The sequence below is a fragment of the Haliaeetus leucocephalus genome, unplaced genomic scaffold (assembly GCF_000737465.1).
Source record: "Haliaeetus leucocephalus isolate CR32 unplaced genomic scaffold, Haliaeetus_leucocephalus-4.0 Scaffold339, whole genome shotgun sequence".
In the NCBI taxonomy this organism is placed as follows: Eukaryota; Metazoa; Chordata; class Aves; order Accipitriformes; family Accipitridae; genus Haliaeetus; species Haliaeetus leucocephalus.
In genome coordinates this window covers 2012648-2038370 of record NW_010972775.1, presented here as the reverse complement: position 1 = coordinate 2038370, position 25723 = coordinate 2012648, and the positions used below count along the sequence as shown (strand labels likewise).

Sequence of the window (25723 nt, the reverse complement as noted above, 5' to 3'; positions counted from 1 at the left end):
CTAGTTTCATCTGGAGATGTTACCTTTGTGCTTATGTGCAGCTGGGACTTGCTCTGGCCCCCCTTGCACCCCCATGCCATGGTGGGGACCCTGTGCCACTGAGCTGGGCTCTGCTTCCCTGGGGCACAGCAGCAGCTGGAGCAATCATGGTGATCAAATTGGTGTCTGTGTGAAGGATCACACCCTGGTCTTCAGCTCCCGAATGCTTCTGAAAGTTTCCTCTGCCTCAATTAAAACCCTGCCAGGCTCTAATGTGGGGAAATGGGAGCTGTTTCATCCTTAACTAGCCTGTTTAATTTCCTTCCCACCCTTGTGCAAACACATTATGGAGCCACTGCTAATGACAACATCATCAAAGACTAATTTTCCTGTAATCTGAGGCACAGTTCATTCATGCAGCATTTTCCCAGCTGTACCAGAGGTACATGTGCAGCAGGTCTGGAGGTGCCACCTCCATCGTGTTAATGTGGCACAGACACCCCCCCCCCCCCCCCCAACTAAATATCAATTTGCATGGCTCTATTGGGAATGAGGTTGATTCATAGGACAGTGTGAGGTCTGTCTATTTTGGCAGCCTGTGGATTTTTGTTCTGTAAAATGAAAGGTGGCCTTTGGTTAGAGCTCCGCCTGTGTGATGAGCTCAAGGTTTTGGGTCTGGAAAGCTGTGTAACAGTGATGAGAGCAGGGTGTTTTGGCCAGAGGTGGGTTCCTGCTGTCCTTGGCTCTGTCCCTTCATGTAAAAGCCCTTTCCCTTAGGGAAGGGTCCCCATGGGCACAGTGAGAGGCAGTGATTTGCTACTGGCTGCTGGGTTGTACCTGAATCTCAGTGCTCCAGCTCCTTATCCAGTGTCACAAGATCAAACAGGCTCAGGACATCAATGCATACAAGGAGAGGACACTTCTCCAGAAGCAGAAAAGGGATTTGGGAGAGACCTTATGTAGGGCAGAGGCCAAGGATGCATGTAGTGAGGGGCTTGTGGTGTCAGAGGGTCTCTGCACCCTGCAGCTGCTGCTCAGGACTGGGAGAGGTGTAAGGAGAAGGAAAACCATCCCATCTCCATGCTTATCCAGCACAAGCAGCAGCATCTGGGGATGCCATCGAGCTCCTGGTTCGCCTGCACCTTGCAGGGTTCTTCTCAGCCTGGTCCCTGCTGTCTGCACTGCTGCTGCCTGAAAAGAGGGCAGCAAATCTTGGCAAGGTATACTATCAGAGCCTAGGTGGGAACCACATATCCAAGGCTCGTGGCTGGTTTCCCAACAGGCATTTTTGAGTAAAAAATGCCAAAGTGCTGGAATACCAACTTTCTGTAGGGCATTAGGGTGCCTTGAGATGTTTTGGTAGTAACAAAGCCCTTCCAGGGCTGGTGTGCATCTATATAATGATCACTTTGCTAAGATCAGGATGGACATCGCTGGAATATTTTGTTTGGGTGGGGATGGGGACCCTGTGACTCTGAATTTCAGCCCCTTCTATCTCTACTTAGCCCTTTCCCCAGTCCCTCGGCTTTCCCAGGAAACACTCTTGGGATCCAACAGCAGCATTTCTCATTTAAAAACAACCCCAAGGAAGGGGCAAAAAACCTCAACCCTCCCTGTCATTTTGTTTGGCATTGCCACAAGGTTTTGGCTAAAAATTAAGCTAAATCTTCAACCTTGATTAATTTTCCTTTGCTCCACTTGCTGTCACATGTGGACTGTGTGTATATTTGTCCAGATTATTTTTTTTTTTTTGTAAACTGCTGTCTCCTGGACTATGCATCCCCCAGTTCACACCCCAAGATGTTTTGCATCCCTTTCCCACCTCCTCCAGACTGTTTCTTACTGCTGTGGGACTGTCACTCTGCACCCATAGCGCTTGCTGTGTGAGCCCTGGGCAGGATCTGGCCACCTCCAAGGGACCGCGGGGCAGATGCTCTGGTGGTGTCCCCAAACCAGGGACGCTTGTGCCCAAGCTTGCACCAAACCAAAACTTTCCTTCCCTGTTCCCACCCCTCCCAAGTTGCACCGGGCAGGGGCAAAACCAAATAAATCTGCGAGATTTGGGCAAAGGATTGGGTTCAACTGATTTACACCAGTAAGGAGCTGGCCCTTTGATTTACCCCAGGAGGAAGCAGAGATGTTTGCATCCCATGGAGGGGCGGGGGGGATACAACACACACACACCAGCATTTCAGTCCCTGGGCTTCGAACCCCTAAATCTTGGCATGGGAGGGGGGGTGGAGGGAGCAGCCAAAACCCGGTGGAGAGTTGGGAAGAAGGGGGCTGGGTCAAGCTGCCTCCTCTCCCGAAAAGCTCTGCCTAATCAAAGGGAGAGCAGAGCACGGGGTTGGTTGTTTTTAATTTTCTAAACCCCAGGGTGGCCCCCAGCCAAGGCCTCCTGGCGATGGAGGGGATAAAGTTCCCTGAGCCACCGCAAGCCTCCGCTCGCTTGCCGGTGTTCTGAACTTTGCCTTTAAGTTTGCATGGCTGCATCCGCGCCAGGCTCCGGCGAGCGGATGCTTTAGACCCCGCTTAGCAAGGCCGTGCTTCTCCCGAGACCCCCACCAAGCCGAGCTTCTAGGTGCCTTGCAAGGAGGTCGCTGGTTGGAAGAAGGTAACTTTCTTTTGTCTTCTTTCCTCTTTTTTCTTCAACCCCCTCCTTTCTGTCGTCACTTCTCGCACGCTCGGCGTCGCGGGGAGAAGCTGGGCTTAATGAACCGATGGAGTTGATCATGCCAGGTTGTAAATGTGAGCTGCCATCTGCAGCCTGTTTGCTTATGGTGGGGCAAATCCTGCTCTGGGGGTGCAGGAACCCCCCCAGAATCCCAGCTCTGCCCTTAAGCAGGGATTTTGCCTTCCTCTTGGGGCGGGGGGGCTTTTTCTGGGAGATGCTCGCTTCCCATCAGCATCGCAGGGGCAGAGGTTATGGGGTGCTCTGCCCTGAACCCCCCCACACACTGCTTTCCATGCTGGCGGGTGACTTTGTCAGCAGGTTTCGGTGTGATCCTGCAAACTCCTGACTTTTCCCCTTCCCCTGGCTTGCAGGGGGGGCTTTGTGTGCAGCAGGTGCTGCTGCCTTTCCTTTGAAACGAGGGGGGGGGGTGTCAGGAGCCTAAAAATAACCTTAAGCAGCCTCCTTGGCTTAAATGTTTAAGCTGCCTTTGCTTTTAAAATGCAAAAGGGGCTTCTTCAGCTTTCTGGTGTGTGTGTTTATGATCTCCGTGGTGGATTTATTATCTGCAGGCTCCAGTTCTGCAGAGGAAAGGCTTTGTGAAGAGCTGGAGAGGCTCCACGGGTCTCCCTGGGGTGGTGGAGGTCGGGTGCGGGAGGGATTTGGGGGAGAGGGGGGGTTGGATTGGATGAGAACCGGCCTCGCCATGTCTTAGCTGGGAGGAAAATGCTATCAATCAGAGCTGGATGGCTGGGTGGGATGAAAAACTTCCTCCGGAGCTTTCCCTGACCGGGGCAGGGGCTTTCCCAAGGTGATGGGGAGAGCCGTGGGCTGGGGCGCAGCGAGTTCACCAGCCACTGGGCTTCCTGCATCAGCTCACTAGTGCAATGAGTTTGCTGTTCTCAATCCCCTGGGGCTGAGCCTGTCCTGGGGAAAGGGTGGGCAGCGAATTCCCGGAGGTGCCAGCCTCCGGCTGGATGGTCCAGGGTGCGCGTGGGCTCCTTGGCACTTGTGTTTGGGGAACTTGGGGACAGCGTGGGATCTTCACACTGGAAAAAGCTCTGATTTTCCAGAAGGATGATCAAAGTCTTCAAAAAGCTCTGGGCAAGGGCTGGCTGAGGTATCTTTGGTGCTTGGAGGGCTCCAAAGTCATCAGTGGAGGGAAGGGATGGGACCGACTGTCCTCTTGCCTTTCCTAGCTGAGCACAAGTGGCTACAAACCAACCTTTCTGATCTCATTTTGGGGCTGGGACACCAAGTTTGGTGGACTTTGGGGCTGAAGTTGGCTGGTTTGGCTTGTGCTGACATGAGACCAGGATATGCCCCTCTGAACATCAGCTGAAGCTGCTAAATCCACCTTTGGGAAGGCCATCCTCTTTGATGTCTTCCAAAGCTCTTCCTGTGCCACCTGGCTTTGCAGGGACCAACCCAGCAGCCACCAGTGCGGCTCCTGAATGGCAATTGAATTAGAGGAGATCTCACTTAAACAACTCTTTCCCCCCCTCCGCCTCCCTGGCCCAAGGGCTCCCTGAACAATTGTGAAATGAGATCTTTATCATTTTTATTAAAAGCTGTACACAAGGCATCACCATTAGGCTGGATGGGAGGGGGGGGGGGAATTCCCTTATGGCTCCCCTCTTCTTCCCTCCACTCCCCTCCCCAGTTTAATTCATAGCGGTGGGATGCAAAAGCTCCCCAGAGAGTGATGGATAGTGGGAAATGAAGAATACGAAGGAGCTTTATTGAACCCATCAATCTCGGGCAAGGCTGCTGCGATCAAAGGCCCAGCCTGTTTCGGCAGAGGTTACGTGGAGGAGCAAAGAGATCAAGTTTCGGGGAAACCCAGGGCACAGAGGGGCTGCAAAACCAGTGAGCTCCTGGCTCAGCCCTGGACCAGAGGAGCCAGCGCCTGCAGAGCAGGGTGGAGAGCATGGCCTTGCCCTGGCTGGGGATGCTGATCCTGCTGGGATTTTGGCACACCTGCATCTCCTCCTCTTCTGGGACACCAGCATTTGCAGCCTGTGCAGGAATAAGGGGGTTAACTCTTCCCTGTGCTGTGGTGAGGCTGAAGACCTTAGTCGCGTGCTTCTCCCCAGCTGAAACGCTCATCCCCAGCGAGGTATCTCCTCCAGCACAGCACCAGCCCCGTTGGCCAGGGCTGTAAGAGACTCGTTGCAGTCCAGGCTTGGATGTCCCCGTGTCACATCATCACTCGTTCAGCCTTGCTCTGCCCCGGCTTGCCTGATGGCGTCCAGCAGATGGGTCAGAGGCTCTGAAGCACCTCCTGATTTTTCCAGACCGTTCATGACTTGTGACCAAAGCGTTGCCACCCTGCCTGGTGGACTGCAAAAGGAGACCTTCCGCTGGAGCGGGACAGCATCCGTCTCCTGAGGGTGAGTGGGCTGGTCTGGAAGACTTGAAGATCACCTGGTGCTGGCACAGTGTTGACCCACCTTGGTCCCATACCCAGCCAGAGACGGCGTCTGGGTGCGCATGATACTCCGAGCAAGGATGGGTTGGAAGGGGAGCTGACACACCGCCCAGGGAGCTTGTCAGATTGGTCTTGTGCTCTTGCTGCCCAGCACAGATTCAGGCTGCGACTTGCCTGGCAGGGGTCCCTGACGGCTCTGTGCACCGTGCCTCTTGCTGAGCCTTTCTCTCCTTTCCTTTCTGCTTTTCTGTGGCCTCTGTGTCCCCAGGTGGCTGCAAATCAGGGCATTAGTAAGGTGGCATCTGCTCACTCATTCAGAGGTGGATCATATGGAGTAATGCTACCTGGCTGGGCTGGTGGGTAGGTAGATCTTGCTTTCCACTGGTTGCCTTTCTTTGGGTCATCCTGCAGGGAGGTGAGAGGGGCATGGACAATCCCACGGTGGCTTTTGGGGCCGGTCCTTCATCTGAGTGTTGCCTGGGGGGAGAAAAAGCATCCCCAGAAGGATGCTGCCCCATGCCAGGGTTGGCAGGGTTTGCCTCATCTGCCTAAACCCCAGCCTCAACTTCCAAGCCCTGCCAAGCCTTTGGTGACCCCACAGGAGGGGAAAAAAGGTTCTTGTGGATGTGTGTGTGCGCTGCCATGAACTTTAAAGGCTCTTCCTACCTTTTTACGGAGCGCTACATTCCTCGGAGGTGAGGTCAGAGCTGCTTCCCGGTGCAGGTGAAACCAAGAGATGGCTGGAGAGTCGATGCCTTGAAGCTGGGACGTGCGCTGGGTGGGTCGAGGATGGGGTCTGGGGGCCGTCCAAGTTGGATGCTCGCCTGGGGCTGGTGGGGTCCATCCTTCCTCTACTGGAGCCTGCGCTGGTGGGGAGAGGGGTGGTGGTGGCACCCTGATGTGGGCCAAATGCTGGGGTGGGGTCACCTGCTTTCTAGCTGAGTTTTGGTTCTCTGGGAAGGGAGGTGAAGGTCCCAGGTCTCATGTCCAGACTTACAGGGAGCTCCCAGTGGAGACCCAAAATCTGGCTGGGGACGTGATATCCAGTGGAGCATCAGGGCATGGGGCAGCGTGACCATGGTGGCGAGTCTTGTCAAGTCTGGACTTGTCTGTTCAGAGATGCGGCTGCCTGCAGGGCCGCAGCCCAGATTTGGGGAATCTCTTTGAAGGTGGCGTGCTATATCCGACATGGTCCCTGGTGAACGCCAGCTGTACAAACAGCAGCCTGGAGCAAAGCTGCTGGTTCAGTCATCCATCTCCTACTCATCCCCTCAGAGCCACCGAGCAGCCTGGGGGGGTTTGGTGACATCCCCAGGCTGTGGGATGAGGTGTCCCCAGGTCCTGGGCTCGTTTCTGGGGCTTGGAGGCTGCACTGAGTGTCACTGCCTGGCACGTGGGGATGTCTTTGGGCGCTGCCTTTCTGATGGCAATGGTAGAGGAGGCACGTCGCAGCTTGTGCAATGTAGCTCTGGAACAGCAGCAGAGGGTGTGGGGCTTCCTGGGCCAAAGTCATCAAAAAATAATGGGGAGAAGGAGAAATGAGAGCTTGTTGGGTCTGGCACGGTGACAAAACTTTCTTCCTTTTCATTGCTACAAAGGGAGAGGGGCTGCAGTTTCTTCCCAGAGCTGGGGGAGGCTGGATGCTGTGTGGGGAATCTGGTGGCAAAGAGGGACGTTGGGGACACGGGTCACAGGCTCCCCAGCCACGGTGAGATCTCGTCCTCTCTTTGCCAGCCAGCCTGTGCCGCTGAGCCCAAAACTTGACCCTTGCACTGGTTTTCGAGTCGGCATAAAAACTGTTAAACAACCCAAACAAAGGCTCCGAGTCTATCAGCATCCCGCGGCGAGCAGGGAGCGGCTGAGGGATGATTAGGTGTGCCCCGAGCACTCGGGTTGTGCAGCCGGGGTGGGGGTGGTGGTTCGTCCCTTCTTCCTCCCTCCAAATCCAGATAAAAGCTGGATCCTTGGAGGTACAGCTGGATTTTGAAAGCTCCTGGTCACCCCCTGGCTGTGGGAGTGACCTGAGAAGATAAAAACCTCTTGGATCAGTGCCTCCATCCCAGTATTTCCAAGAGCCCAGGAGGACCCACCTTGGGAAAGCCTGGTTGCTTTCTGCCTCTGGCTACCTCTCACCATCTTTCTCCAGCCCACAGAGGGAGGAAGGAGCCAGTCATGGCAGCCAATGGCTCCGGCGGGATGCATGATGCTTTGTTGGACAACAGCTTTGCCGGTACCGACGAACTCGTTTCTGACTGGTACATCTACGAAACCATGGAGCCGGCCGTGCCACAGGATGAGTAAGTGTCCAGCCCCACCGGTGGGTGCCACATGTCCCCCGTCTCTGCTGGGGTCACCTTGGGCAACTGCTTGCCTCCTGCCTGGCTGCTCTATCCACTTTCTGTAGAGCAGTGTTCCCTGAGCAGCACAGCCAGGATTTATTCCTGGCTGAGCGGGAGGTGATTAAAAAGGCTTATTTTGCCCCCCTAAAAATGCTTTATTTCTTTAGGATGCTTCTGACAAGAGCTAGCAGTAACCCTGCAGCAGGCATGTCTGCTAGTTACACTCCATTTTACTTAACCTTCCCCAAAATACAAAGTCAAGTGCATGGTGTTAACCTGCTGCCCTGACCCCTCTGAAGCCCCCAGAGCCTTTGCCAGCCTAGAGAGGGCTGCTCTGCCTCCATACTTCTGGGTTTGAAGATGTCCCCATGCCACAGCCTTGCAACTCAGTCCCCTACCTTAATCCCCCCTCCCCAGCTCCCCGCAAGCAGCTGTGCAGATTTTGGCTGGGGGTGAAGAGAGTTGGCAGCACACCCCGATCTACTGGCAGGGATGGTCAGCCGGGTCCCTGCACAGCACGGTGACCCTGAACAGGTCTCTTACTTGCAAAATAGGGCTGAGCATCCCTGGGCTTGCATGGATGTCTTCCCCCCCCGCCCCCAAACTGGTGTATCAGTGGGTCTTGTAAAGCCTATTCCCTCTCCATCTGTGATGATCCGCTCTTTAACTAAGCATGCTCCCAAGAGCAGTGCTGTGTTTGCCCCGGGGATGGGACCCCAGGGCCCAACCTCACAGCAAGGACCCAATGCTTCGTGCCCTCCTAGCCGAGTGCCCTTCCCAAGGACAAGAGAAGTGCTGTTGGGAGGGGAAACTGAGGCGTGGAGCAGCAGCGCAATTTTTCCAAGATGTCCCACAAGGCTCGAAGCTGGGCATTCCAAGGCCCATCTATCAGCATCGATTGTCCCTTTGTTGACTTAGTCCTCTGCAGGTGGGTTTTATGCTGCTCAGTTGACTGATACCTAATCCTGAGGGCAAGCAGGAAGAGATCCCAGCAGCGATCAGCCCAAAGGGTTCCTCCTTGTCCTTAATCTTCTGCATTACGAAACAGCCTTTGAAATCTCCTTGCCCGGCCCCTTTTTTGCCAGATGAAGCCCCCTGCATGACCCACATCTCTGCTAGAAACCTTTGGGGTATTTTCTGGGTGCTTTCCTTTGCAGTAAAGCCATGGTCAGTAAAGGGATGGAGGCAGCGCTGGGGGGTTTGCCCATCTGATGGCTCCTGGATGCTCTAGATAGAGATGCTGAAGCCCTGGTGATACCAAAAAGGGCTTTGGTATCCCTGTGCTCTCAATCTTGTGGATGGGTGCCCTGGATTTCTGGAGCCTGGATATTTTTGGACAGCAGGAATTTTCTGGTCTAGCCAAGCCCAGCCATTGGCAGAGAAAAAAAAGGCAGAAATCAGAGCTTTGGTAATGGCAGCTAGTCCTATAAAGCCTTTTCTGGCAGCTCGGTGACAGCCTCAGACATATGATGCCTGAGAAATCCTAATTTCACTATCAGACTGTTTCCTGCAGCCTTGCTTAGGGGATCTCTGCAGCTGGTCTCCCATCTCTGCCCACCCTACCGGCGTTGCAGTGGTTTGGGAGGGCACGAGGGCTTGCGTGGGTTCCTCCCCACTGTGAGTTACGGGGCTCAGGGGGTTCAGCTCCCTGGCACAGCGATTTGCTGCCCAGCGTTGCATGAAGGTGGCTGGGCAAGATCACGCCTGGCCTTGGGGAGAGGAGGAGGGCTGCGGCAAAGCAGAGATTAAGGGATGTAACGGAGGCCAGAGAGCGAATAAATAAAGCAAAGCTCAGCACACCTGCTCGGCTGGCCTTGGCGAGCTGGGGGATGCGGCTCTGGGACCCTGTCCCACCTGCACCAGCCCCAGGCAGCCATCACCTCCACCATCCCCTTAGCTCTGGGGCTGGTCCCTCTCCCATGGGAAAGGCATCGAAACACCCTACGAGGGGTCTTCAGCCTCCCAGCTGGCATTTAATAAGCGCAGTGCCTTAAGCAGCAAGGAGAACTGCTGCTTTGTAGGCTGTATCCCTTGAAAAGACACAGAAGAACAGATATGGGTGTAAAAGAGGTAAAGGGGGGCTTCATCCTTCCTTGCTGTCCTCCTATTAAGCCTTGGCATCCCTGTACGTGCAGGGAGGTTGCCCGGTCCCTGTGGGGATCAGCTCAGGGCCACTTCCCTGTGTTATCTCTCTCACTTGCTCATAAAGTCATCTCGTGAGGGTGACTTCACCCCTGGTTGTTGATGGTTGTGCAACCCAGCTCTTCAGAGGTTCGCCTCTTCTCAGCATTGGACCGAAATCTCTGCTGCCCCCTTGTACGTCGGCATTACCCCAGCATCTTTGCTTTGCCCTTTTGGGACTAAATACATGCATGATATTTCCCCCCCCACCTTCTTTCTAGCATGTTTTCCAGTGAAATCCCAGACTGCAACCCCACCGTTTCTCCCAGACTGTATCACATCTGCATGGCACCGGTCTCCGTAAGTACCTGCCAAGTCCTGCATGGTGAGTTATCTGCCCCGACGTCGTATTTGCTGTCCCCAGCTCGGGTCATGCCCGTCTACTCCCAAATAGCAGGCCTGAGCTCTTCAGCTTGAGCTGGAGTGAGATTAGAGCTGGGATGCTCTAACAAGGGACTCACACATCTCCAGACTTTGTTTCATGTCTTTAGTCAATGGAAGGCCTTGATTGATTTTTATTTTTCCCATCATGGTCCCTCTGAGGCACTCAGAGCCTGTAACTTGTCAGAGCAGGTTGAAGTGCCTGTCCCTGCTTCAACCATGGCTGGATTTAGGGTGTTGGGTGGAGATGGTGTCTCTGTGGAGGCTCCCATCACGTTGCAGCGTGTCTGAGCCTCCCATCCAGACCCACCTCCCCATGTATTTATTGCTCCCTCGATTGGGTTTCTGGCAGCTGGCTGTGCTCGTGGGCTTGTCCTTGCTGGTGAAACGCAGGCGTCTCCACTGGAGCTGCTGGAACGGCGTCCCGGGACTGCTCAGGTACCCTGGCACTGCACCCCGGTCCCCAGGGTCCCTGTCACCCCGCAGCCAAGCGGGAGGAGGGAAGCTGAGGTGCAGCATGGGATAAACCAGCTCTGGGGCAGAGGATGGTGGGGACAGGGTGCCCCTGATCTCGTGTCAGGCTCATTCATTCCTTGGCTCGCAGCCCAGCCAACTTTCTGGAGGAGGAAGGCAACCGAGGGCTGGTGGCTGCGGTGTTCGGCATCCTGTTCTCCTCCCTGTGCATGTTGGTCTTGGACAGGGACCCTCTGCCACTCATCGCTCATTCCTCCCAGAGCAGCCGAGGTAAGGCGAGCACCCTGCTGGTCCGCGGGCACCACGCTCCTCCGGCCTGTTCACCCTGGTCCATACTGAGAACGCTGCCTTCTCTTGCCTGTTTTGCCCTCCCTCCTCTCTACCCATCATCCCAACTAGAGTACTGGAAGATCCTGGCTTTGCTGTACTACCCTGCCTTCTACTACCCCCTGATCGCCTGTGCCACGGTCCGGCACAGGGTCAGCTACCTTGTGGGCTGCCTGCTCTCCTGGTGCCATTGTGTGGTCCACATCTGGCAGAAGGTGGATTGTCCCCAGTCACCGAAGGTACGTGTCCCACCTCCTGGGGAAGGAGCAGGGAGGCTGGTGTGGCCCAGGGTTGGAGGTGGTTTTCTCATCACCTCCCTGAAGTGACATTAAGGTGTCACCTGCCTGGGCCAGGGTGGTGTGGCCTGTGACATCTCTGCTTCTCCCCAGATATACAGGTACTACTCCACGCTCTCTTACATCCCCATCATCCTCTGCCTTGTGCTCTTAAGCCTTTGGTATCCAGCCCTGCTCATCAGGAGCTTCACCGGGCAGGAGGAGACCTTGGATAAGGAGGTAATGAAGATCCACGGGGTGACTCAGGGGATGGTAGCATGGGAGAACCCCTCGATGGACCTGCAATGCTTTCAGGAGCTCTCCTGCCCTGCAGCTCATCTTTCTGCCTTGGGGACTGGGAGAACTGGGGTTCTCCCAGAGCACGTGTTCCTCACTTTGTTCCAGCACCGGGACCTGCCTCCCCTCCATCCCTCTGACGGCCTGGGTTGTGGCTCTGTTTGCCTTGCTGGATTTGAAGAGGGAGCGAAAAATCCATCTTTGGAGTAAACTCCTTAGCACAAGAGGCTTAAAGCATCAATGCATCCCGTTCAGGCTGGGACTGGAGTTGCCTTGTTTTCCCGGCAGGCTGGATAATCCCCAGCCCTTTGGGAAATGCCAGGGCTTTGTTGGGAAGACAGGAGGAAAAACCTACTTCAAAAAAAAAAAAAAAAAAAGCAGTCAGCCCCAGCATGGACTGAAGTGACCCCCAGGTGCTTGCTGGGAGCTGGCTGATGGGAATGAGGGGTTTCAGCTGTCCTACCGGTGTGCCTGGTTTTGGGCTGCTTTGTCGATGGGAATGAGGCAGATTTATTTCCACCTTGGCAGTGCCAGCAGATTTGCTGCCAGCATCGCTCCAACATGTTTGTTATCCAAACGAGGGCTGGGAGCCCAACACCCGCATCCCCTATGGAGGGTGCCGCGGGGCATCGTGCTAGTGATGGGTGGGTGACTAGGGGTAGCAGAGCAAGGAGATGGCTGCTGGGTGGGATGCAGATGCTCTGTTGAGAGCCCCCCCAAGAGGCAGAGTCACCTCTCCCTGCCCCGTGTGCCTGAGCGTATCCCTTTGCTCAAATCAGGCAACTTACTGCTGCTTTCCTTAAGGTTACTGGGCAAGGTTATTACAAGAAGTACCTAAAGGCTGTCCTGTCCAAAAACCCTCGGAAGGGGAGGTAAGGACAACACCTTTTCCATAGCTCTGCCTGATCAGTGAGCGTCCGTGCCAGCCCTGCCTGCCTCCCTGCTGCCTGCAATGGGAGCAGAGAGGCTCCCCGCTCCCGAGGGACCTGCTTTTCACCCTCTCCTCCTTCCTCCAGCTCCACGAAGATAGAAGAGAACCTCCTGTCAAGGGTCCAGACGTATTTACGCTCCTACATCTACGTTCCCGAGGAAGGTAAGCTGCGGGCAGGCGCGGGCTGTGCTCTTGGGCGCAGCAGCGGCTCGGCAAACAGGCTGTCTTCCCCCTCCCCAGGGAGAGCAAATGCCTTTCTTGGCTCTTTCCCCAAAGCATCTGCGTCGTGGCAGCTGCTGCCCGCCGCACGTGCGACGCCTCGGCTTTGCACAAACTGTTGCGGTTTGGGGTGGGGAGCTGGACTTCCACCCGTGGGGGGTATGGGTGGGCTGAGGCAGCGAGGTTGAGCTGATATTGCAGCCTGATGCTTGATAAGGCTATGATAAGGGAATAAAAGCTACAGCAAGGGGACAAAATCCCTAATGACCCAGGAATGGGGAACTACACCTTGCCCCCTCTGCCCATGGCTGTCGCGGGTGGTGGCACACCAAGGGACACGGCTCTGCACGCAGCAGGCACCCAGCTGCTGGGACTCGGTGCTGCGGGTGCGCGAGGTTTCACGGGCTTGCGGGAAAGGGAGGATCAACAGGGAAGAAATTCATCCAGCCGAAGTACAGAGAAACCGCTCCCAGCTATACATCCTTGCAGGATTTCCCTGGGGACATCCCAATTAATGTTTGACCCCCCCCCTCCCTGTTCCAGTGCTCTCCCTCGGGCGTTTGCTTTGGCTGCTGGGTTGGGTGGACCTACAGCCTGCTCCAGCCTTCCCCTGTGATCCCGTGTCCCAGCTCCTCTCTGATACACCTCTCTGATTCTGCCTTACAGGTTTCCGGATCCCGCTGAAGCTTGTCCTGTCCATAACCACGGCCGTGCTTGCTGTCTACCAGGTGATGTTCGTGGTTAAATGCCAAGCAGACCCCCCCTCCCCGCCTTCTTGGCTGTATCCTCTGGAGACAGAGGAGTCCAGAGGTCATTGCCGCACCACAATTTTGGCTACGGGGCTGGTATTAGCGTGCCTCAAGGTATTACCATCCCTTGGCTGACCTGCAGCAACCAGCCATGTGCTTCCAGGGCTCAGCCATCCTTAAGTCTTTAAGCTAAGGTGACGGCTCAGCAGTGGGATGCCGTGACCCAGGGCTCACGTGGCACCACTCCCTCACAGGTCGCTCTGCTGCTTCTGGTAGCCGTCATCCCCACCATCCAGATTGTGCGGGCAGGAATGACAAAGGACATCGTGATATTGTTGGTCCAGTTTGGCTTGGTGCCCTCGGAGAGCCCGGCTGTCCCGGGTGACATGGAGAAGGAGCTCAACACCGTCAAGTACTACCTGTGGTCACTGGAAGGTGGGTTCCTAGCCAGGTCCTGTACCTGTAGGTGACTTTTGAGGATTTTTGGAACTTAGCAGAGAGATTTCTAACCCAGAGGATGGCCCAGGAAACTGGTTGGTGATGAGGCACCTTCCAGGGGGGTTTAAAAACCAGCTGCTGAAGTCACAGCCATGCAGACATGAAAGGAGGCTGCGTGAGCCTGGTGCCGTGCCAGGCATCTCTGAGCAGCCGCTGTGTGCCAAGACGGCGAGGCAGGGAGAGCCGGCAGCGCCGTGCTGCAGATGCTGCCCTGCGGCTGCAGGCTTTGATATGTGCTGGAATCGAGCAGATGGCCCCCGGACCCCTGGCTAATTGAAAGCCCTGGATGGGGAGGGGGGGGGATGACAGGGGTGCCCCCCTCCCTTCATGGCACTACCTGGGGGTACCACCAACCTGGGGGGGCTTTTTATGGCTTTTTCTGAGTCACCGAGCCCCTCATCCTCTTTGTCTTCAGGACATTTCCATCCTTCCGCCCAGACCTCCTTTCCCCCTCTCAGCATTCCCTTTCCTAAGAGCATCTTCCTAGGCTCTCTCCATCACACTGCCTGCTTTTCATGGCTTGCTCAATGATTTTTTTTCCAGTGCTGAGCTAGCCCAAGTACTTGTATTTCCCCTGGCTGCTTGTCTTTCCCCTTCCCTTTCACTGTCTGATCAGCTCATGCCCACCTGGGAGACGGAGATCCCTGTATTGCAAAGGGGGTAGAGAGGGAAACTGAGGCACGGTGCCCTGCTGGGCAGTATGCAGCCCCATAGCTCAGCCCCCCACAATGCTCCTGAGATACTTTTATTTTATTTTATTTTATTTTATTTTTTAATAAAATCCTGTTGCTGGGGCTGGCCGCAGCCCTGACTCAGGCATCTCCCCCCACTCCTCCACAGTCTGCTACATCTGCTCACTGGTGCTGTGCTGCCTGCTGACCTGCGCCATGCTCCTGAGGACGCTGGTGATGCACAGGTATGGGTGTCCTTGCTCCTCTGGCCTTGAGCTCGTCACCGAGCCGGGATGCAGCTGGTCTCTCTCCCCAGGAACAACCTGAAGGCACTCTACCAAGGGGCCGTGCTGGATGTTTTCTACAAAGCCCATATCCTTCGCCCATCCCGACAAGCCATCGTCTGCTGGATGAGCTTCGCCGCCTTCCAGACAGCTTTTGCCTGCCTGGGTAAAGGGTGTTGGAGGGGGTGGGTGGGTGGTGGACCCCCACTTTGCACAGCCTACCCTGGATTTAAGCATCTCTTCCCCCTTTCTTGCCCTGTTTTGCAAAGGGATGGCTGCGAGGCTTTTGTTCCTCTTTCCCCAAACGCAATCTGTCCTTCTGTGGGAAGGGTCATGCTGAACACCAAATGGTTGGGGAGAAAAAAAAAAGCGAGGGGACACACACCGATGACTCTTTTTGGCTCAAAGCCAAATATTTTGATTTGAGAAGCTATCGCAGCACCTCGTGGACTGTCTGTCTCCTCCTCCGGTCCGGGTCTTCACATCCCGGGTACGCATCTTTCCCAGCACAGCCCAGGTCTCCCTGGCTGGGAGGGCTGGCCCACGGGAGGTGACTCTGAGCAGTGTTTGGGGTCATGCATGTGCAACACCTGACCATATCGGCACGCCAAGGCTATGCAGGAGAGTCAAGCTGAAGGTCTGGGAGGGGTGATGGAAGGACAGGGAGGACCGCTGGGTCTATTGGTGACCACCCCTTGGGAAAGCAGAGCTATTTTGCAGGCAGGTTGTTAGTGTGGAGGTAGGAGCTGGGAAGCACCCCAGGAGCTTCTTGCACCCCTTTTCCAGCAAGGAGCAGCTTTTCTTTGGCCACACAGTACTTGGTGCATCTGCGGCAGAGCTGGCTGCATCTCTACTGTGCTGCCATGAATCTACCTCCTGCTTAAAAACCTGGGTTTTCAAGTCATTAAAGCAAAGCAGCGGAGGTGAAGCACAAGCTCAAGCACAAGGAACCACAGCCACTGCTGATCTCGGTGTGATTTATGATTAGAAATCAGAGCTCAGGCTGATTTTTATGATGAGGCATCATAGTCGCAGCCCCAAGTGATGACTCTTCTCAGAGGGGGTAATGTGGGGAGCGATAAGAAAGGCTGAACTTGTAATTAAATCCTGTGTGGAGCATTGTGTTTGGAGCCGGGGAGGCAGGTAAGGATCTCGCAGGCTTTTTATGGGATTAAAATGAAAGATATGCTCAGCAACAAGGGGAATCAGAGCAAGAATAAGAACCGCTTCTCCATCCTCCCCCGCCATGGTTTCTCCCCCTGCGTCTCCCTCCCAGGTCTCCTCATCCAGCAAGTGATTTTCTTCATCTGCTCGGTGGGCTTTACCTTCCTCTTCATCATCCCGCTCCAGTCCGGCACAAACACATACCTCTTCAAAATCATTCAGAACATGTGGTGAGTGCTTGCAGCCCTTGGGGAGGGATGGAAGACCCAAGTGGGTGCCATGTCCATGGCCATAGTGTATTTTGGGGTATTCTGTCAAGGGGAGGCTCTATCTTGGGCTCTTTCAACTTTGCTGGAGGTTTCTGCTGCCCGGGATGGTGTCTCATGCTTGGGACCCTCCTGGTGTCCAACCTGCCTCTTCCCTCCCACCCAGGCCCTTCTGGTTGACCCTGGTTGTTGCCGTCATTGTGCAAAATTTGGCAGCTCACTACCAATTCCTGGAGCAGCATCCCCTTCGCAAGGAGCTCACCAACAGGTATGGGGCCCTGGAGTGCCTTTGGGGCAGAGCCGACCCTCCTGAAGCCGAGGAGCCTGGGCCTGTGTTGGATTTACACATTCCCCTGATGTTGTGGCATCCTCTGTGCCATGAGCTCAAGGGGGAAAGCCTGTGAGTTTGAGGGGTTTAAGTGGCTCCATGCTACCAGAGAGGTTTCTTTAGGTGCTTTAGAGGGCCATGGTCTGTTTACAGCCTTGATTTCAGTGGGGTGAAGCTGGTGAGGTCTGTGCCTTGCTCCACCACCCCTGTTTGCAAGCCCCAGAGGAAGCCCAGATCCCTCAGGATTGGCTGGACTGGTTCAGATGCTGCCAGTGGATGTGGTCCCTCTCTCACACGTGGTGTCACTGCCTAAGCTGTACGCGGAAGACCAGGGTGATGGACGGATCTAGGTGTCCTGCTCTGTCCAGCCAAGGCACTTCCACCACCTCCATCACTTGCCCGGCATCGCAGGGAGGCTGCTGTAGGCTTTTCTGACCTCCACAGGACCTGGTGTCCTCCATCCCAAACCACCAGGCTTATGCTTTGACTGGTTTCTAAGTCTTCGAGGAGAAATGGAGACCCTATGTATGCTGGAGGTGAAGCTTTGAAGCCCTGACGGTGCACCTGGCTGTCTCCTCCCTGACAGCCTTGAAGGGTGTTTGCTTCTCTCCATGGGACGGAGACACCTCAAATGGGGACTGTGTCTGCCGAGGAGGGAGGGAAGGGTGGGAGGCTTATTTTGGCAGGAGGTTTCCCTGGCAGGGAAGGGCCGTGCTTCCTGTCCCATGGTGTTTGTGTTCCTTATTCCTCCTTCTCCACCCGCAGGCGAGCTCTCTACATAGTCACCTACCTGCTCTTCCCCATCAATGTCCTGGTGGGTGTCCTGGCCGGTGTGTGGAGGATGGTCATTTCTGCCCTTTATAACGCTGTCCACTTCTCCCAGCTAGACATCAGCCTGCTGAACCGCAGTGTGGAGACCTTCGACCCAGGTAGGGCACGGAGGGTGTCCCTCTGCAGGACCTCTGTGAATGTGGGGGCCTTTCTCCCACCCCCGAGCTCCTGGGGGACATGGTGTGGGGCTCCTCCATCACCTGGGGCTGCCAGGACTGAGGGTGGCTTCAAACCACCTGCATTCAGAAATGGATAGGTGGGACAACTGGAACAAGTGGCTTCTCCTGATGCTTGCTGGGTCCTGCTTTTCCATCCACCCCCAAGGGTGGGTGATGCCCTTCTGGGGTCCCCTGGGCTTCACCAATGACCAGACCCTGTTCCCACGGGCAGCTGACCCTCATCTCTCCTGCACTAAAGGCAGCAGCAAGGGGACTTCAGCCCTTCCCTCTGCTTTTCCTGCTGGGATTTTGGGAGCGGAGCTCATTCCCAACTCTGAAGGCAGAGCAGCTCTGGCAGGGCAGAGATGGAGCCTGGCAAATAACCCTCCCCTTTGCTCCAGGGCAGGAGGGAGGGGGGAACCATGAAGTCTGGCCCCACCACAAGCATTTACCGTGGGCTGTGTTCCCTCAGGCTACCACACTTACTGCCACTATCTGAAAATCGAGGTCAGCCAGTCCCACCCGGTGATGAAAGCTTTTTGCTTGCTGCTCCTCCAGCTAGCCAGGCCAGAGGGGCCGCCGGGGCTCCGGGCCAGCAACGTGGAAGAAGGTGAGACCTTCCCACTGCTATCTGGGGGGGTGCACGGCCATCGCCGTGGGGTGGCAATGGGGTCTCCTCTGTGGATTTGCCACTCCTCTAGAGATGCTGGTGGTACCTTGGGGTAAAGAGACCGTGAGGGTTGTGGTTTTGGTGCCCTCTCCCTTTTTATGCCACCTCTGCTTGGTATGTGATCATCTCCATCCCAGGAGCTGCTCTTGTGTCTCTGTCTGTGCCAGGGCAGGATGGGGCTCCTCTGCTTTTGCCCCAGGGTGTAGATGGCATCTGGGTGGCCCCAGCGAGGGGGAGCTGGGGCTGAAATCCTTTCCCCCCCTCCCATCTCCTTTCAGGCATCCAGCTGATGCAGCCCAAGAAGGCACCTCCAAGCAGAGCCAGGTTCAAGCAGACCAGAGCCCGCTGGTGGCTGGCCTACACGCTCCTCAATAACCCCTCGCTGACTGCTTGCCGGAAAACCGCCCTCTCTGACCCCACAGCCAACGGCACCCAGCTCAGCTCCCCCAAGGCCTGACCTCCAGAGAAGCCCCCCACCTCCATCTGCCTCCCACGCACGCTCCCGTCCCATCCCGTCCCTGTCTCCTGTTGACTCTCCTCCTGCACTGGTAGGAGTTTTGGGCACCTCTTGTCCATCTCCAGCCTCTGGTCCCTCTTCAGCAGTGACGGGGGCTGGTTTTTAGCTCTAGGTCTATGCTGAGCCATTACCAAGGTCCAGAGGTGAAGCCAAATGGGTTACCTTCAAACCTGCCCTGAATGGAGAGGGGTTGATGAGCCAAGCGAAACCCTTCAGGCATCTCAGAAACATCTTAGGAATCACTCCTGTAATGAGCCCACCAGTTCTCAACAGTTGCCTTTCTGACATGTGGCAAGGCAGGCACAAGCCCCCAGCACCAGGGCAGTAACGAAAGAGGGAGAAGGTGTGTGTTTGTGTGTGTGAAGGGATCCTCAACCAGACTGAGCATGAGGAACTACCTGCATCTCAGTGTGGTCTCCCTGTGGAGAAGGTCCCCACTACCAGCTTCTCCCTTTCAGGTCTGATCCTGGCTCCCCTTGGGCACTATACCTAACCCTGGGACGTTTTTTTTTTCCTCTCCCCCACAGTTTTATGAAGGCTAAAATCCCTGTCTGCTCTGGCTCTGAGCTGTGAGGTTGCAGAGCCGTTTGTTTTCTGCTCCCCATAACTCTCATCCCCCTGGTGCCTCTTGCTGCCACCCCGTTTTGTTTAAAGCCAGCGGTTCCCCAGGGCTGGTGACCCTCCGAGTGAGCTGAGCTTGAATCCATAGAAAGCAGTTTTATACCTCACTTGGACGTGCCGAGTTGGGGAAGGTTAATAAATCACATACCTCATTCCTACGTTCGGGCTGTGCTTGGTCTCTTGGCCGTTCCCAAATAAGCCAGACCTGGCAGGAGGGACATGAGGACCACCATAGCCATATCTCTGAGTGGTGGTTGGGACTGACTTTGCTTTGACCATGTGGAGCAGAGGCTTTGCAGTAGGTCTGCTTGACCTGGACATGATGGGACCAAATCTGGGATCCCCCTCCCCACCTTAGGGAAATGTTAATGCAAAGCTGATAAATTTGCTTTCCCATCAAAACATTTGGCCCCTGAACCACAGCTCCCACAAAGGATGGGAACTGAAACAAGACATTTTGTGGCTAAAGCACCAAAGGTAAGTGTCCAATGTGTTGCCGGAACACCTCTTCCCATGACGTGTCCCTTGAAAGTCCTGCCTTTGTGGGCTGGAAGGATGCCTGGCATCAGGCCGCTGTTGCGGGCAGCAAGGAGGGCTTTTGGTAAGTTGTACTGGTGGCTCTTTACTCTTCCATCTCAATACCAACTCAACCACCTCAGCCTTGCTAAAGCAGGTGCCTTTGAGACTTTGCAACCCACCCTGCACGGAGCAGGGCTGCTGGGCCATCCCCTTTGCTCAATGGGGTTTGAGCCCTTCGTCCCAGAGATCTCCTTGGAGGCAAGCAGACCTGCTCTTCACAGGCTTTCAAGGACCTCATGCCCTCTTGCTGGGGTGCTTGCAACACCATCGGTGTGGTTTGGGGTGAGTGAGGCTGAGCCCTGTGCTTTGGGGTTTGCCTGGAGCGTCCTGACGTCTCCCCGCAACATTGAATCTTCCCGGGTGGGAGCCATCCCTTTCCCCAGGAGCCTGCCCCCCTCCTTTTCTATCCGAGTGAAGAAAGCGGGGGCGGGGGGGGTGTCCCTGCCTTCAACTTCTGCCTGTTTATGCTGCCCCAGCAGCCACCTGCTGTGCTTGGATGCTCAAAACCCTGTCGCATCCACTGTCCACTAATCAAATACGATTAAAACAGCACTGTCTTAATCGTATTTGATTACTGTCTGGCACATAGTACAATGTCATCTAACTGGGTGACGGCGATGGCACCGGAGGCAGGTCTGGGTCGTTTTCTTTTTAAGACAGCAGGAGCCCAAGGTGTAATTTCTGCTGCTTTCCCCGCTCTGGGCTTTGCGGTGTGCGTGCTTGGGTTTGCACATCTGAGCGTGGGAGAGATGCGGTGCTGGTGGGTGCTGGATGTCCTGCGTGTATCGTGTAAAGGGATGCCCTAAATCAAAGTCTGTGCCTTTCCCTTGCAGCCCATCCCAACCCATCTCCAGCCTCCCAGGCGCTGGGGCTTTGACGGCAGCCTTGGTAATCCCTAAAATCTTTGGCAGCTCTGGGCCATGGGTGGAACTGGATTTCTGCATCTGTTTACACAGCCCTGCCCGAGGCTTCCTGGAGATGTCTTGGCAGGCGGCAGGCTGGGGCCGAGGTGAGAGATGACAGCCCTGGGAGGAAGATGGGAGATGGCTTCATTGCTTTGCTTGTTTTCTTTCCCTTCTTTGACACAAGCAGGGTGCCCTGGGGGTGAATTGAGCTGCTGCTCTTCATGGTGGCTTCTCAACTCTTTTCTAAACCCCCACCATCAGTATGGACATGGGATAGCTCTGTCCCTGCACACCCGCAGTCCTCTCCACCCAACCCCTGAACCCATCAATAGTGAGGCGGTTCAGGGAGCCCTTAATGAAAAATTGCCCGTGAATGGAAATTCAGGTCTGGGTTGTGCTGTAGCTTTGCAAGCGAGCGAGGGACAGAGAGGAGCTGATGGGGGTTGTGGCATCCCAGCCTTGCAGCAGCTGGTGGCCACAGTGGGTCAGGATGGTGATGCCAAGTGCACTATCACCTGCAGCATCCAACCCAGGAACCACGTGGCAGGGTGCCCTCTTTGTTATGAATGAGCGATGCTTAATATGGCTAATAACTTGCTACAAAAGCTATGAGTAAACTAGGCGAACGTGGAGGAATTCACCTTTCTGGCAACAAAACACCAAAGCTAGGGGGGAGCAGCAGCTCTGCGAGGTGGGCAGAGACTTTCAGGCATGGCTTAGGGCTGCTGGGAGCTTAAATCTTATTGTTTACCCGTATCCCAGGCTCCAAATCCTGTTCCCAGCTGAGTTTGCAGGAATAAGCTCCTGTACCCCCCCTATTCCCAGGCAGGGAAGGGAGGACCCCAGCTGGGATAAAATTCACGTTAACAGCTGTATCCTACAAAATGAAACCAAAACTCTCATTGGGGCCGTGATGTTTTTCATCCTTTCTGCCCGTAATGGGAAAAATATGTGCCTGCCTGTTAGCAGTAAAGGCCGTTCGTGCGAGGAGCTGCTGGCTGGTTCTGCCTGGGGACCCCCACAGAGACCTCGGCGCCATACCCGGACAATGTTGATGTTGGCATACGGCAGCTCCTCAACTGCCCCTTTCCTTGCCCTGTGAGCTGTCTGGACATTGAATCGTGGGGTTGGAGAGCTTATGTAGAGGCTTGAGGCTCCGGGACAGCTGCTTTTCAGCCGATTTTGGCATTGGTGCCTTCCCCCGCCTGTTGCAAGCAGTGATGGGGGAAGTTTTGGGTAACCTATAGATGCATCCTCCCTCCAGGGTCATCGTGGGGCGTTGCTACAGCACTGGAAGGGCTTTGGGGGAACTGGAGGCAAAAGGGGTTCCCCTTGAGCAAAGAGGATTGGTGATGAGCTGTGGTACCCCAGATGCTGTTGGGTCTGGGGGATTTTGGGGGTGCACAGAGGCAGCATGCACTGGCTTGTTTAAAAAAAAAAAAAAAGGTATTTATTGCTGTCCGTACAGTTTTGGTTATAAGGCGAGGGTGGCTGCAGGGGTCTGTCCAGCTCCTGCAGGCGAGCACTGGCAGAAGGCACGAGAGCTGGACCGCCCATGCCTCGGGGTCGGGGAGATGCTCAGCTCCCTGCCATGAGACAAGGGGTTCCCCAGCACCCTGGGGCAGCCGGGTATGGTCCATATGTCCCGTGTGGGAATGCTAAAGCACTTAAAGAGTGTGTTTATGGCTTATAGGTCAGCTCAGCTTCTCTCTCTGTCATCTGGGTTTTCCCGATCTTTCTTCCTCCTGCTCCATCATGCAGCCCCCACTCACTTTCCCATCAGAGGAGCGCTGGGAAATTACTTTGGTCTCTTTGAGCTCAATCCCTCCCTGCTGGGGTTGGAGCCAGAGCAGGGCAGCTCGGTGGGTCCAGCCCAGCCGAGCATTTTGGACTGCAGGCTTCACCAGTGAAAGGGAAGGGGGGGGCGCGGAAATCAGCTGCATCACATCTGGGAGAGGTACTGAGGGTAGCAGGGCCTGATCCTGCAACATGCAGGGAGGCTGCAGGCACCATGGGTGCTCCCAGCACCTAGCCAGCAGGAGCCTTTTGTGCTCCTGCAAGGATGAAGCCTATGCAAAAGCTTCTCCTGCTCCACAAAAGTGGCCTGATCCAAGCCTGTGGCACCATCCAACGTGTCCTACTGCACCCATCCTGCTTACAAAGCACCATCATATCTCTGTCCCCCAGAGCCATGTGCCCTGGGAACCCATGCCCAGGCTATTCCCCCACTCTCAGACTGATCCTGCTGCTTCCCGTGAGGCTGGTGGTAAGAAGGATGGACCTGGCCAAGGGCCCGCGCACTTGTCATGGTGGGGATGTCATTTTTGGTGCTGCTGGACCAATGGGACCCTCTTTGTGAGAGATCCCCTCCCTGGGCACAGCTTGCTGCTGCGGGTGGAGGAGGCCTTACGGTGGTGGGCTCTGGGGATGGGTGATGGTCACCCTGTTGAGGGTGGACTTTAATCCTACAGCTGCACTTTGGTCTCAGGAGGGAGATAAGTCAGGACGTGGCAAATTCCGACACCTAGAAAGCGGCAGCATAGTGAGGATCTGCTCTGCATCACCCGAGCTTGTTTGAAGCTCTCAACTAATGGAGCCCAGCCCTGACCCCATGTAAGAAGGGGTTGATCTACCAGCCCTGGGCCTGAGTCTTGGCCCCCTTTGACTCCTGACCACCCGCAGTTCCCAGAAGCTCAGCAAAGGCATGGCACTACGTGAAGATAAATGCTACAGAAAGAGGGGGAACCCCCGAGGCACCGTTTCCTTCTCCCCCCTTTAACAGCAGACCGTGATGCCCAAAGCCAGCAGGAGGGTCCCCAGGCTGACCCGGGGCACCGCTCCTCCAGCTCTGCTCTTCGACTCCCTCGGCATGTGGTAAACAATCACCAGCTTTTCTCCAGCACCGGAGGGATCCATTTCATCCCCCTTGTAGCAGCTCTGACCCCCGAGGTGGCTGGCTTGGGGGTCATCTCGGAGCAGGTCTTCAGCTGGATTCTCTGACCCAGCCAAGGCCACGTTGACCGAGACATCCCGCGTGCCCACGTCATTGACAGCGAGGCAGGTGTAGATGCCTTCGTTCTCCTTGCTGAAGTTGGGGATGGCCATGGTGCCGTTCTTGAAGACCAGGAATCGCTCTTGGCTTTGCTTGATGCTTCCATCCCGTGCCACGTTGGGCCCGTTGATCTCAATGCGGCGGCTGGAGGTCTGGATCTTCCACCTGATCTCTGGTGGAGGGCTGCCCGCCACGCTGCAGTGCAGCGTCAGGGTGAGGCCATCGTACATGACGGTGTTGTCCAGGTTGGAGAGGTAGGTGAGCTGCACGGAGGGGGCAATGCAGTGGTGGTCGGGGATGTCCGTCACCGCCCTGCCCTTTAGCCTGCCAGGAGCCACACACAGGGTAGACCCCCCCTTGGTGATGGAGACGGAGGTGTTCTCGGTCCACTTCTTCAGCCAGAAGACCTTGCAGGAGCAGTTGAAGGGGTTGTTGAAGATCTGCAGCTGGGACAGGGAGGGCAGGTTGTCAAAGGTGCCCTCGGCCAAGGTGGTCAACTCATTGTCGTTGAGCCAGAGGGAGCGCAGGTCCTTCAAGGCACGGAAAGCATCCCGGGGCAGCCCAGCCAGGCGGTTGTTGTTCATCTTTAGGATCTGCAGACCGCTGAGGTTACGCAGGTCCTGCCAGGGGAAATCCGCAATCTTGTTGTGGCTCAGGTCCAGGTTCTTCAGGTGCACCAACAAGGCGAAAGCCCCCGGTTCCACCACCCCGATCTGGTTGTAGCCCAACCACAGCGACTGCACTTCGGGAACCTCAGCAAAGGAGCCTTGCCCCAACCAGCTGATCCGGTTAGCTGACAAGGTGAGGATGGTCACGTTGGAGGACAACCCCTCAGGTACCTCCTGGAGGTCCTTGTAGGCACACTCGGCCAACAGCCGCCCATTCTTCTTGGTGGAGCAGGAGCAGGCGCTGGGACAGGCCAGGCAGGGCCCCAGGAGCACAGCCAGCCCCAGGCAACAGAGCAGGGGCCTCATCCTTGCTTCTGGGAACAGAGATGGGGGAGAATGAACGGGATGGGTCTAGCCGAGGTGGGGATCTGCTTTTTCTCGCCAAACACTAACAGGAAGCAGCAGAAAAGCGAAGCATCCATGTGATTAACCCCAGCACTTCAGCTGGAAATGGCTGTTTGAAATATTTCCTAATCTGAAGAAGGCATTTCCTTGCCAAGAGCAGAGCCTTTGACTACCTCATGTGAGCAGGCAACTTCCCCTAAACCCTTTCTGTCCTCCACTAGAAAATGCCTCTTTTTGATCTTTGATGAAATACTCCCCCCTCGGGATGCTGCTTCCTCAGGTTTGGGGATGAAAAGTGGGAGCTGGGGGTTTAGGGTTCACCCTGCTGAGGCTGGAATTGGGAGAAACAGAGCAACCACAGCTCTTTCACAACCAGCCTTCCCCTAAACTATCGAGTTGTTGAGATTTTCAGCATGCTTTCAAGCCTCAAACCAACCCCCCATCTCCACATTTTTCCATGTCATGGAAAAACCCAGCTTCTCGAGTGCTTTTTCTCAGCAAGAGAGTGTGGGGTCCCTGGCTGCTGGAAGTCTTTAGAGCAAAATATTTCTGAGCTAACTCCTTACTCCCCTTCTTCTTGCCTTGTGCGTGCTTGGTTCCTGGCGTCTGCAAGCTGTGTCCCACCAGGGAAGAGGTTAACTGCGGCTCTGCGAGGAGCTGGCAGCGAGACCCCTTTGTCTCTGCCTTGTAGGCAAGTTTTGCTGCTCCTTCCAGTCCCTTACCCTGTCATTTAGGGCAGGAGGGGGGAGACGTTTTATTGGCTATAGACAGGCTGAATTAAGACCTGCTCAACAACTGGGGGGGGAGGGGGGGGGCAAAAGGGGGTCTGTCCTGCAGGGATAGACCACCCCAGGGCTGGGATTCAAGGGATAGAGAAGGAGCCCCGAGGGCTCTGGGGGTGATGGAGGAGCT

The 25723-nt window shown here is 55.6% G+C and overlaps 2 protein-coding genes across 2 annotated transcripts; one reads left to right on the top strand and one right to left on the bottom strand.

The window, feature by feature from the left end:
• The first annotated feature begins 7253 nt into the window (after nucleotides 1-7253).
• Nucleotides 7254-18581, top strand: STRA6 (stimulated by retinoic acid 6). Its single transcript, XM_010572242.1, has 17 exons — nucleotides 7254-7378; nucleotides 9823-9901; nucleotides 10335-10420; nucleotides 10587-10726; nucleotides 10856-11022; nucleotides 11173-11298; nucleotides 12160-12227; nucleotides 12372-12448; nucleotides 13172-13233; nucleotides 13509-13689; nucleotides 14593-14668; nucleotides 14740-14873; nucleotides 15984-16101; nucleotides 16304-16405; nucleotides 17231-17394; nucleotides 17927-18064; nucleotides 18403-18581. The coding sequence occupies exons 1-17, from the start codon at nucleotides 7254-7256 to the stop codon at nucleotides 18579-18581; spliced, it is 2022 nt and encodes a 673-aa protein (XP_010570544.1).
• Nucleotides 18582-23521: 4940 nt separating this feature from the next.
• Nucleotides 23522-24772, bottom strand: ISLR (immunoglobulin superfamily containing leucine-rich repeat). Its single transcript, XM_010571597.1, has one exon. The coding sequence runs from the start codon at nucleotides 24770-24772 to the stop codon at nucleotides 23522-23524; it is 1251 nt and encodes a 416-aa protein (XP_010569899.1).
• Nucleotides 24773-25723: the final 951 nt, after the last annotated feature.